Here is a 12,304-nt window from a genome sequence, read left to right on the forward strand (position 1 = left end):
GGGAGTAAAGATTAGCTTTATTATTGGCATGAGGCAGGGAGGTGGTGATAGTGCCAGGCCCTTCTGCAGGTGAGGGAGCAGAGGGCTTGCCAGCCAGCACCAATCCTCCAAGCTGGCCCTCCCAGTGAGGTCCAGGGCTCCAGGTGCCTCTGGCTTTCAGCAGAAGCAGTGGGTGAGCAGGTGAGCAGACTGCTAGGCATTGGATATGTGGACTCCTCAGAGCTGCTCTGGAGCTGGGGTTGGACTGGAGTTAGCAGCGGGTGGGGGCCGAGGCTGGATGTCTCTAGTACGCATATAGGACAGCAGCTGCTCCGGGATCTCGGCCAGCACGTCCTTGGCCAGTCGGGCCATGCTCAGCACCTGGTTCCCCGACCGGTCAACATAGTCTCGGAATGGGACAAACTGGGACAGGCACAGACAAGAAGGTGTGGGCTGTGGCCTGGAAAGAGGGGATGGGGGTGCAGCAGGGAGGATTCTTCTTTGACCCCCAGCATCTCTTTCAAAATATCACCATCTCTCTCCCCTCCATCTTGAATAGTTTTCTACATTTGCTTTCTCTCCACCCACTTTTTTTTCATCTTCTATTCACCCTCAACCCACTCCAATTTGCCTTCACGCAGTCCATTGAAACTGCTCTTACTAATGTCATCAATACTCCCACGTTGCTAAATCAGTCCAGTGGGCAATAGTTTTCAGTCCTCATCTTGCTGGACTTCACTTTAGCCTTCCATTACATTTGACCATAATCCTTCTGGGCACATCCCACTCTAGATGCCACACTTTTCTGGTTTTTCTCTTACTTTCTGGAAGCTCCCCCTACCCCCTCATTCCTCTGGGTCAGCCTGCTCTCTAAACCTGGTCTCTTCTCTCTCTCAGCCCTCTTCCTGGGGGATTTCCTACACTTCCATGAAAGTTGTTCCCTGGACGGAAGTAGAGGGGGGCAGGAGGAGGAAAGGGGGTATGGGAAGGAAGAGGAGCCAGGGGAGAGAAGGGACAGGTACCTGGGAGGAGGGGAACCTGAGAAGGGGAGGTGGCCAGAGAATGGAGTTGTGGCAAAAAGAGGGAGGGGTCTGTGAGAAGGGGGCTGGGAATGGGAGGAGGCCAGGAAAGGGGGTTGGGGAGAGAAGAGGAAGGAAGGGGTTGCTGGGGGAGGGGGTCTGATAAGGGAAAAGAGAAGTAGAAAGAAGAAGGAGAAGGAGGAGAAGAAAACCATTCCCTGATGACTCCCAAATTTATATATCCATCCCTGAGCCTTTTTTAAAGGTCTAGAACCACACATTTGGTTACACATACTACCTCACCATTCAGTTGTCACAGATGCCTCAAACCCAATGTGTCCATAACTGAATTCTAGCTCTTTCTGCCATATCTCCTCTTGTAGCTTTCCCCTTCACAGCAAATGGGACCATCACTCACTCTGCTGCTCAAGCTAGAAGAGTGCAAGTCATCCTTGAAGCCCCTTCACTCCCCATCACCATCTAATCAAATCAAGTCTTGTAACATTTTCTTCTTACATATCTTTTGAACCATCCCCACTGCTTCCACCAAGATCCTTATCACCTTCCTTTTACTACTTCAAAGGCTTCCTCACTAATGGGTCTGTCTGCCTTCTTTCTTGCCCTGCTATAGTCCACGTTCCCTGTAGCAGCCAGAGAGATCCTTTAAAAATGCAAGTCTGACCCTCTCATTCACTCTCCTATATAAAATCTTCCAAGAGCTTTCCAATTCTTTAAGAACAAAACCCCAATTTTGGCTCCCTCTTCTCACTCAGTGTGATCCTGCTACCCTGGGCTCTACTGTTTCCTTGATTAGGCTAATTCTTCTGAGCCTCAGGTCCTCCTCACATGCTGCTCCTCTCCTTGTAATGCTTATACCCTCCTTTAGGTCTCAGCAAAAACGTTGTTTTCAAATAGAACCCTTTTCTGAGTATGGTACCTAAGTGAGATCCCCTGTTTCAGGCTTTCATAGTGGCATTTGATATTCCTCTGGAGTACTTGCCACAATCTAATGAGATATATAGCTACATAGCTGTGTGATTATTTATTGTTGGTTGCCTCCACTAGAGAGCGAGGACCTTGGGGATCTCCTACACCATGGATCTATCAAGCCTACAGCAACCTTCCTGTTTGTCAAAACAACGTATTCAATGAATGAGGATGAAAGAGTGAGGGGCAGAAGGGTAGGTGATTGAGAAGGCAGTAAGGGAGAGTGGCTCCCAACTTAGCCTCTTCTTCCCACTGTGCCTCTCAGTTCCACCACCTCTTCTGAGTCAGGTCTACCTGAACGATGTCCCGTTCTGCGTAGCGTCCCCTAGAGGACACGCGCACATCATCACCATCCAACTCTTCCATTGCTGCAGAAAGACACCCCTCAGCTGATTGGATTCTCCAACCCCAACCCGTGCTGCGCCCTCCCTCTTAGCTCCCCTTCAGAGTCATCATGAGAATGCCTAATGATTGTGTTAATATTAAACATTGTTACTACCATTATTATGCCTTCCCACACATTCCGTCCTCCCAAGAACCCCTGGGAGGAAGTCTTAGTATCATTAGCCTTAGTTATGATGAGGAAACAGGTTCAGAGAAGGCCTATGACTTGGCCAGGGTTCCCCAAGGGTAAGCACCCTGTCTTTTCTGTGACGCAGGCCTTAGTGTCCAGATCCATCTACCCACCTCCACTTTTCTCCCCAGTTCTTAGTCCCACTCATGGGTACCTCCATCCTACTTACCCTCAAACATGGCTGGTCCCACACCAACAATAATGATAGACATGGGAAGTGAGGAGGCCTGTGGGGGAGAGAGGGTGAATGGTTGAGGTGAGCAGCCATAACCGGGGAGTTGACTGTTGGGAGACAGTTTTCTCTGTGTGTGTCACGTTTCTGCACATCTTGTGAGCAGACGCACTGATTCTCTTGTCCAGACTGTTTTTAAAAGGATGTTTATATATCAGCAGCCTTGAAAGATATATTGTTTTCCTCTAGAGCAAGGGTAGGTTTATTTACTGTCCAGTATCATTAAAAAAGGTCTCCTACTGGAACGATGGGCAGGCATGCTTACTGCTCATTATAAAAGATTCAGGTTCCCTAAACTTAGAGTTCCTTTTCTGACACAGCAGGTGCAAGTGTCATCTTGCCCTCTTCACATCATCTTGTGGGCACTGGGACTTAGAGAGTCAGAGTAAGTGCTGATACTCCAGCTATTGTTTTATGCTGGGAATAAACAAAGTCCTTTGTCTCTGATCCAAGAGTCTCGTGTCTATTGCCAGCACCCATGAAACTGGCAGGCTAACTTGTTAGCTCGCAAGTAGGGTAAAATCTCAGCCCCTTCGCAGTATTGCCATTACCCCTCCCTGCCAAGCCTCCTCCTCAGACTCACACTGACAATGGCCTCCTTGGTCTGTGTCATGTCAGAGATGACTCCATCAGTGATGATGAGCAGAACATAGTACTGGGAACCGTCAGAGATCTTGGCTGCAGCCCTGAGTGAGAAGCCAAAATCAGAATCCAGCTGAAAGCCAGGCAGGCCAAAGGAACCTCCTACCTCCGAAGCTTCCACAGCCAGCATGTGAGCAAAAGATAAGGACTGGGGTTTCTGAAGCTCATGTTCCTTAACCAGACCTGGCAGCCTACCCCTGCCTGCCATCCCTCCAGAAATATTTATTTAGCACTTAATATGGTAGGAACTGGAGATACACAAGGAAGAAAAACAAATCCATCCCAGCCCTCTGGAGTGAGGCAGACATTAATCCATGAATCACACAAAGAGGTATAAGATTACTACTGGGATGACTGCTGTAAGGGAAGGGGACACTGCTATGACAGTGTACAATAGGGGATCCTGACCTGGTCTAGAAGGTCAAGCTCAGTGAATGCTTCTTCTTCATTTTTTTTTTGTTTTCGAGACAGAGTCTTGCTCTGTTGCCCTGGGTAGAGTGCAATGGTGTCACTGTAGCTCACTGCAACCTTAAACTCCTGGGCTCAAGCGATCCTCCCACCTCGGCCTCCCAGAGTGCTACGATGACAGGCATGACCCGCCTGGCCTAGTGAAGGTTTCTTTAAGGAAGTGATGTTTGAGGATGGAGGAGAGGCTAAGTAAAGTGGGCAGGGGAAATCATTCTAAGTAGAGGGAACAGAATGGACAGAGGCCCTCTGGTGGGTCTGAAGGAAGCCCATCCTCTCTGGAGGTCAGAAAGTGAGGGAAGCAGAGTGGACCATGTGGCCGGGGGAGCATAGAGGCCTGGTCACGCTGGGCTTTATCAACCCCTGGAAAGATTTTGATGTTTATATAAGAGCAAGAACAAAGACTAAAGGTTTCCTTGCTTCCCTCTCTCACTCATTTCTTTTCTCTCTTTTCCCCTCTGCTGGCCACATCCCCTTGCCTGGGCTGCTGGGTCCTGCAGTCCTCCCTCAGACAGACTAATAGCTGTTCCCAGAGCTGCTTTTCCTTCTCTCGCCAATCTTTGAATCCAAGATTTTTCCCTCTGAAAAGGACTTCAGAAGTCATTGAGTCCAGAGCCCTTATTTTACATAAAAGAAAAACGAAACATAGAGAGGGCACAAAGGCAGTGGCAGACCCTGGTCTCTTTACTTCTAGTCTCAAATCCTGTGTGCATTGGAAAGGATGGAGCTATGCTGTCCAATAACATAGCCCTGGCTACATGTGGCTATTGAAATTTAAATTAAATTAAACAGAATTAAACATTCAGTTCCTTGGTCACCTAGCTACCTTCCTTTCTTTTTTTTTTTTTTCTGAGACAGGGTCTCGCTCTGTCACCCAGGCTACAGTGCAGTGGCATCATATTGTCACAGCTCACTGCAACCTCAAACTCTTGGCCTCAAGTGATCCTCCTGCCTCGGCCTCCCAAAGTGCTAGGATTATAGGCATGAGCCACTGCACCCGGCGCCTAGCTACCTTTCAAGCGCTCAGTATCCATATGTGGCTGGTGAATACCACATTGGACAACACAGATACAGAACATTTCCATCATTTTAGGAAGTTCTATTGGATAGTGCTGGTATTTAAACCTGATCTCAAAAAGTCAGCAGAAAGGCATGATTATAGAGTATAGAATTAAAATAGCTTTGGCTAACTTTGCCCAGGGCCCAGAGTGGGGGTGTGCCATGATCCTCTGTAATAATCCCTGCCCCCTTCCTGAAGTCTGGCCCCAGCCTCCGCATAGGCCTGGCCTGGTATCTTCTGTCATTCACTCATTTCACGAATAGTCATTGCATACCTGCTATGTGTTGGTCACCAAGCTCAGTGCTGAGCATGCAGCACAGAATAGGATATTGTCTTAGGGGAGATGCTTAAACTACTAGAATGCATTGAGGTTAAGGCTTTGAGGACCTAACATCTAACTTAAGACCTGAAAAATGAGTAGGGTTTAGCCAGGTGATGGTGGGGTGGGGCAGGGTGGTAGGGATGAGAAAGTAGAGGAAAAGTGTTCCAGAGAGAGAGAATGGCAAGTGAAAACCAAGAGAGTATGTTCTAGGAGTTGCATGTAGACCTACAAAGGAGAAATGAGGCTGGAGCAGTAGGCGAGGGCCCACTCATGAAGAGATTTGTGAGCTGGCGGCAGCAGGCATCACCCTTTAGTTTGGAGGCATGGGAGGTATATCTTTGGTTCCCTGTAGATGCCTTGCATTCCAAGGCCATTTTGATCTGGAAGTTGGCAGAGGAAATGGGTGACTGGCCGGGAAGGCAGTCCCAGCCTCACTTGGCTGTAGGGTGGGAAATAACAAATTGTCCTTTGACATCATCAAAATCACAGCTGCGCACTTGACATATGTGATTTAATTCAATCCTCACTGCCATTCTATGAGGTAGGCACCTTTTTTATTCCTATTTTTAAAATGAGAAAACTAAAGTTTAGAGACATTAAGTAGCATTCTTGGCTGGCACAGTGGCTCATACCTATAATCCTAGCGCTTTGGGAGGACAAGGCGGGAGGATTGCTTGAGGTCAGGAGTTCGAGACCAGCCTGAGCAAGAGCTAGACCCCATGTCTACAAAAAATTTTGAAAATTAGCCAAGGGTGGTGGTGCATGCCTGTAGTCCCAGCTACCTGACAGGCTGAAGCAGGAGGATCACTTGAGCCCAGGAGTTTGAGATTACAGTGAGCTATGATGACGCCACTGGACTCTAGCCTAGATAGCAGAGTGAGACCCTGTCTCAGAAAAAAAAAAAGTAGCATCTCCAAGAGCTGAGGAAGCTGGGGTCCAAGCACATAATAGTAATAGCCTAAAGCTCAAGCTCTTGATTCCATCACTCTCCATTCCCAGTCTGCTCTGTGGATACTTCTCCATATATACTGCACACTCCAGTCATACTAAAATGATCATTGTTTCCTAAACTTACCCCTTCATGTCTCTGTGCTTTTCACATGCCATTCCTTCTACCAGGCCTACTCTGCTCCTCTTTCTCTAATAAAGTCCACTTTGCCCTCTAGACCCAGCTGAGCAGTCCCCTCTACAGTAGGCCTATACCCTCTCCCTTCCTCTCCCTCTGCCCAGCCCACAAAGATGGGCTGTCTGCTCCTCCAAGTGGGTCCTTACTGCATGATCTGGTGGATAAAGCTAGATGACTGTAAGTACATTTAAAACACCCTTTCTTTTTTCTAAATTGAACATGGATGCAATGTGAGAATATAAAATTTGCATGAATTTTTAAGATGAAATATGGAGACTTCAAAGACATTCTCAGCCTGGCTGCCTTCAGCTGTGCCCCTAGATTCCCCCAGGGGGATGCAGTCGCTTGCCTTTGCAGACAGACAACTCACTAGAAAAGTCTGGGAAGCTCTGGCCTACAGAAGGTAATGATTTATTTATATTTCTGTCTCTTGCACCAAGGTGGGAGCTCCCAAGGGCAGGGACTACATCTGATTCATCTGTGAGTCTCTAGTGCCCCAGCAGAGAACTGAGCACACAGCAGATGCCCTTTGAATAGTAATAACGATAATAATAGTAACAGTAATAGCTAACACTTATAGTACTTATGATGTGGCAGGCACTGTTCTACGTGCTTGACATCTATTAATTAGTCCTCATGACAACCCTGTGATGTAGATATTATTATTATTTTACAAATTATTTTACAGAAAGGTTAAGAGTCTTGACCGAAGCCACAAAGCTTGTAAGTGATATAGCTGGTGTCTTAACTTAGCTAGTCTGGCTCCAGAGCCTACACTCATGCTACAGTGCCCCTTTCCTGAATGTTTACTAAATGAATGAATAAATCAATCAGTGTAGTCGCCCAAGATGGTATTTAGGAAGTCTGCTTAATAACAACAAAAAATATGCTTAGGCTCCAGTATTAGTGAAAAAACATAGTGAAATGTTAGATGTAGCCATATTATATGTAGTGAAATGTTATATGTAATTTGACTATAATTATGGATGTGTATGGAAAAGACTGTCAAGAACTATCTACACATCCACATTCCCATGGGCAATATCAGGGTGACTTCTTACTTCACTTCTCTATCCTTGAGATTTTCCACAGCAATGTTATGTTATTTTTATAATTTAAAAACTACTGTCATCATTATGAATTAAAAAATAAATCTTTATTAGGGAAAAAGGAAGTCTATGGACACATATAAATCTCCTTGAAATCCATCTATATTTGTTCTTTTTTTGTTTCATCTTTTTGCTTCCAGGCTTTCTGAGATACTTTGTTTTAACTGGGTCTCTTTTATTCAGCATATAGTGGGGTTTACTTATTTTTTTATTCAATCAGAGAATCTTTTTACTTTTTAAGCTCAGTGAGAACTTATCCTATTTATTGATGTATGTTTGGTTCCGTCATTTTATTTCAAATTTGTTTTAAATTTATTTTTAATACCCTCTTTTTTTTCTTTTTTTAAGAGATAGGGTAGGGTCTTAACTCTGTTGCTTAGGCTGGAGTGCAGTGGCGTGTTCATAGCTCACTGAAACCTAAAACTCCTAGGCTCCAGAGATCCTCCAGCCTCAGCCCCCCAAAGTGCTAAGATTACAGGTGTGAGCCTCCACACCTGGCCCTCTTTGTTTTTTTAAATCATTTGATACATGATCTGGGTTTTTTTCCTTGTGTGTGTGTGTTTGTATAAATGTAAATATATATGTGTGTGTATACATATATTTGTTTTCTTAGAGTGTTGTCTCACTCTGTTTCCCAGGCTGAAGTGCACTGGCACAATCATAGCTCACTACAGCCTCCAGCTCCTGGGCTCAAGTGATCCTCTGGGAGGCCGAAGGGGGAGGATTGCTTGAGGTCAGGAATTCAAGACCAGCCTGAGCAAGAGCCTGAGCTCAGGAGTTTGAGGTTGCAGTGAGTTATGATGACACCACTGCACTCTAGCCAGGTTGACAGAGCAAGACTCTGTCTCAAAAAAAAAAAAAAAAAAAAAGAAGAAGTAGTAGCAGCAGCAGCTGCTTATTGTCGTCCATTATTACACCACCTTATAGGAATGCAAGGTCACGTGGTTAGTGAGTGGTGGAGCCAGGATCACAACCAGGTCTGATGCCAAAGTTTGTGCCTTCACCATTGTGCTATAGGCTCTTCTCTCTCTTACCCTAACTCAAGGCCTGCGTTGTCGTTCCCAGAGAGTGGGGCTGGGGTAGTTTGTTGACACCCTCTCTGCCCCACAATAAAGTACAATCAGCCCTTGGTGTCCATGGGGCGGTTAGTACCCATGGATACCAAAATCGGCAGATGCTCAAGTCCATTATATAAAATGGCATAGTATTTGCCTATAACCTACGCACATCCTCCCATATACTTTAAATCATCTCCAGATTACTTATAATACTCAAATACTGTGTAAATAGTTGTTATACAATATTGTTTTTAAATTTGTATTTTTTTACTGTTGGGTTTTTCCCCCCAGGTATTTTTTATCTGCAGTTGATTGAGTCCATACATGCAGAACCCACGGATATGGAGGGCTGAATGTGTTATATAACCTCTTTGTACCAGAGCCAACACCGAGCCTTTCCCTTTCTCCCCAATGCCCAAGTTCACACAAGAGTGGTCCTGACTATCCTTGGGGGGATCAGTTCCCTATCTGGCTGCCCTCATTTCCCCCAACCTCTACCCAGTTCCCTTACCTGGCCACCTGGTTGATGACAGGAGCAAAGTAGGTGGGCCCATAGAGCTGCACTGTGCGCAGGCTCTGGAAATAGCTCTCCAGCACACCCTCGATGCCCACACAGTTGGGGTCCTCATCATTGTTGTTCTGTCAAAGAATATGCCCTGCCAGCTGAGCCCATGCAGGGTATACCCAGGAGTGCTCTGATCGCAGCTCACTCCTTCCTTTTTCCATCAATGCCTTTCATGCTCCCCTCCAAACCCAGGCCTGCTCCCCTCCCTGCTTTGCCACCCTCTCATAGCTTCCTGCTCCTCTGCAGGCCCTTGCCCTTTGAAGAAATGTAAATGGAAGAAATTCATCAACGTGGGTGTGCCAGATGCCAGGCATGGAATATAGGCTCTGGCCCATACCATACCAGGGGAAACTGGTGGGAGATCCGTCCCTCTGGGGGCAGCTTAGCCCCAAAGCCATAAGCTGGAAAGAGCTTGTCACTGTCATAGTCCTGGATGATCTCTCCCACTGCCTTCAGGGCCATGGCATAGGCGCTGAGCTGGTAGGGACTCATGTAGTGCAGGGAGGTAGGCTGCAGGGGATTCCCTGTAGGGACACAGGAGCCCCAGCCTCATGGTTACCTGGACCATCCTTTTGTTCATCTGCTTATCCTTATATGCATCTATCTACTTATATCCATTTATCCACCCTCTACCCATGTACTCCCTTATTATTTTACCCAATCATACATCTGTTCATTTATCCATCTATCCACCCCAATCATCTCTATATCTATCCATTCATTTATCCCCCTACCCATACATCCATCCACCCATCTACCTGACCATACATCCATCTTACAATCTCCTTATCCATTCTATCCACCCACCTCTCCATTTTCTTATACAGCTATCCATCCATCCATCCATCCATTCACTTGTTCACCTGCCATTTTTCTTTCTTTTCCATCCATCCATCCGTAAGATTATTTTATCCATCTATCCATCCAGCTGTCCCTCCCCATTTTATTCATTCACTTGTCTATTTTCATATGGATCCATCCACTCATCCATTCCCCTATCTACTTATCTGTTATTTTCTCAACTTAAACATCTGTCCATTTGTCCACCCACCTACCCATCCCTACATCTGCTTGTACCTATTTTACTCAATCACCAACCCGTCTACCCACTCTGTTCATCGATGTACCCATCCACTCATCACTTATTACCTATTCATCTATCCGTCTCTCCTTATACCCCCGTTCTCTCCCGTCTATCCATTTACTCATCCACCTGTTGAGCTATCTATCATCTCAACTTTCTTTGATCCATCCATTCACCTATTTGCCTATATCCTCTGGCACCCTTGTACCCAATAATCTCCCTCCAACACTCCTACTCCAGTACCATCCTGGCTGGGTTTTTACTTAAGTCTGGGCTTCTTGGGTAGGTGAACTCTTATTCCAAGCTAGGAATCCAGGCCAATCCCTAGTGACTCCCTTAGAATTCCAGCCCCCCACCACCAATCCCCCATCCATGCCTCACCATTGGAAGCTGTGAAGTCAATAGCTACTGTGAAGTTCAGCTGTGTCCTGTTGGGGAAGTAGACGAGTTGAGAAGTGAGGAACTAATACTTATTACACCAGTGTTTCTCAAATATTAGTGTGCATATGGATCACCTGGGGCTCATGGTTGAGGGTAGAGCCTAACAAATTCCCAAGTGATGCTGCTACTACTGGCTCATGGACCACACGGGTAGCAGAATTCAATATCTACTGTGTGACAAGTGCATTATATGTAATTTAATTTAAGCCTTACTATAGCCCTGAAGTAGTAATTAATATCTCCATTTTATGCAGGAGAAAAATGAGGTGTAGAAAAGCAAAGTACCTTTCCCAGGCCGGCCTGCCTCCACCAAACCAAACAGAATGTCCCCTACAGTCTGCTTGGGTTTTCCCTCCCTCGGCCTCTCCCTCTTGCCTGGCTATAACTTTTGTCTGGGCCCCAGTCAGGTTACTGGGGCTGCCACTGAAGACCACTGGTCTGGCAACCATCTTCCCAGGGGGTACTGGAAGCTAAGAATGAAATGCAGCCTCATGACGAGAGCTAAGAGGGGAAACATTTTGCATTTTACAGAGCACTTCATAGTTTGCCAAGTGTTTTAAAGTTTATCTTCATGATCTCATTGGCCCTGACCATCCATAAATAAGAAAACTGGGGCTCAGAACAGGGAGTGACTTATTGCTGGGCTTTCAGCCCAGAGCTTGGCCTGTGACTCACCCTCCCTTGATGTAATCAACAAATGTGAATTCAGAGTCCACAGAGAAGGAGAGCAGCGTCACCTGTGGGACAGAAGAGGCAGCCCTGACACTTTGGAACGGGTGGTAGAAAGGAGAGAGGCATAGTAGGGCTTTGGAGAGAGGCATATGAGGGGAGGCACATGATTCCACCCCCTGCCCCAACCTGTCTCACCCTGTTCAATTTATGAAAGGAAAAAAAGGGGTAGATGTCAGATACATTGTTGGATTTCCAAAAGTATATTAAATTGGGATTCTGGGCATAGTGACCCACGCCTGCAATCCCAGCACTTTGGGAAACCAAGGTGGGAGGATCTTTTGAGGGCAAGAGTTCAAGACCAGCCTGGGCAACATAGTGAGACCCAGTCTCTCCAAAATAATAATAATAAAAAAATTAGCTGGGCATGGCAGCATGCACCTGTATTCCCAGCTACTCAGGAGGCCAAGGCAGGAAGATCCCTTGAGCCCAGGAGTTGGAGGCTGCAGTGGGCTATGATCATGCCACTGCACTCCAGCCTGGGTGACAGAGGGAGTCCTGCCTCAATAAATAAATAAATAAATAAATAAATGGCTAGATAGATAAATAAATAAGGGAGAAAGGAAGGAAGGAAATGCAACTTAGGATGTTTTTCCTTTTATTCTGCAAAAGAGTAAATTTTCCTGGGTGAGAAAAAACCAAAACCAAAACAGAACCTTAAGTGGTGCACCTTGTGCCCAACATTACTATATCCAAGTAATCTGTGCCCACTGTCTTTCCCCACCCCCAATATTTGTCATGCTGTGTCAGTGGGGACAGAAACAGAAGGATCCAGGAAGGGCCAGAGCTCCAGGGAGCACTCACAGTTCCTGAGTTGACGTATTTCTTCTTCTTACATTTCTTCCGAGGGTTAAGCACCTAAGAGGGGGAAGGTAACAGTGATGGTGGGAAACAAAGGAAGGGAGCTCCAGA

At 46.2% G+C, this 12,304-nt stretch overlaps 1 protein-coding gene across 4 annotated transcripts in view; it reads right to left on the reverse strand.

Moving 5' to 3' along the window:
* The window catches only part of CPNE9 (copine family member 9), a 20,843-nt gene continuing 8,539 nt past the window's right edge, over nt 1–12,304 (reverse strand). For 3 of the 4 annotated variants that reach the window (XM_045529803.1, XM_045529802.1, XM_045529801.1), the window contains 9 exons: nt 12,197–12,250; nt 11,339–11,400; nt 10,604–10,650; nt 9,481–9,662; nt 9,085–9,212; nt 3,375–3,477; nt 2,729–2,786; nt 2,280–2,353; nt 1–402 (listed from right to left, as the gene is read on the reverse strand). In XM_045529803.1, the coding sequence (XP_045385759.1) occupies nt 217–402; nt 2,280–2,353; nt 2,729–2,786; nt 3,375–3,477; nt 9,085–9,212; nt 9,481–9,662; nt 10,604–10,650; nt 11,339–11,400; nt 12,197–12,250 (894 nt within the window). In that variant the 3' untranslated portion in view covers nt 1–216. Of the gene's footprint in view, nt 440–2,279; nt 2,354–2,728; nt 2,787–3,374; nt 3,478–9,084; nt 9,213–9,480; nt 9,663–10,603; nt 10,651–11,338; nt 11,401–12,196; nt 12,251–12,304 lie in introns of all 4 variants that reach the window. The other variant, XM_045529800.1, reaches the window with a different exon arrangement.

The sequence above is a fragment of the Lemur catta genome, chromosome 18, assembly GCF_020740605.2.
Source record: "Lemur catta isolate mLemCat1 chromosome 18, mLemCat1.pri, whole genome shotgun sequence".
NCBI classification, from domain to species: Eukaryota; Metazoa; Chordata; class Mammalia; order Primates; family Lemuridae; genus Lemur; species Lemur catta.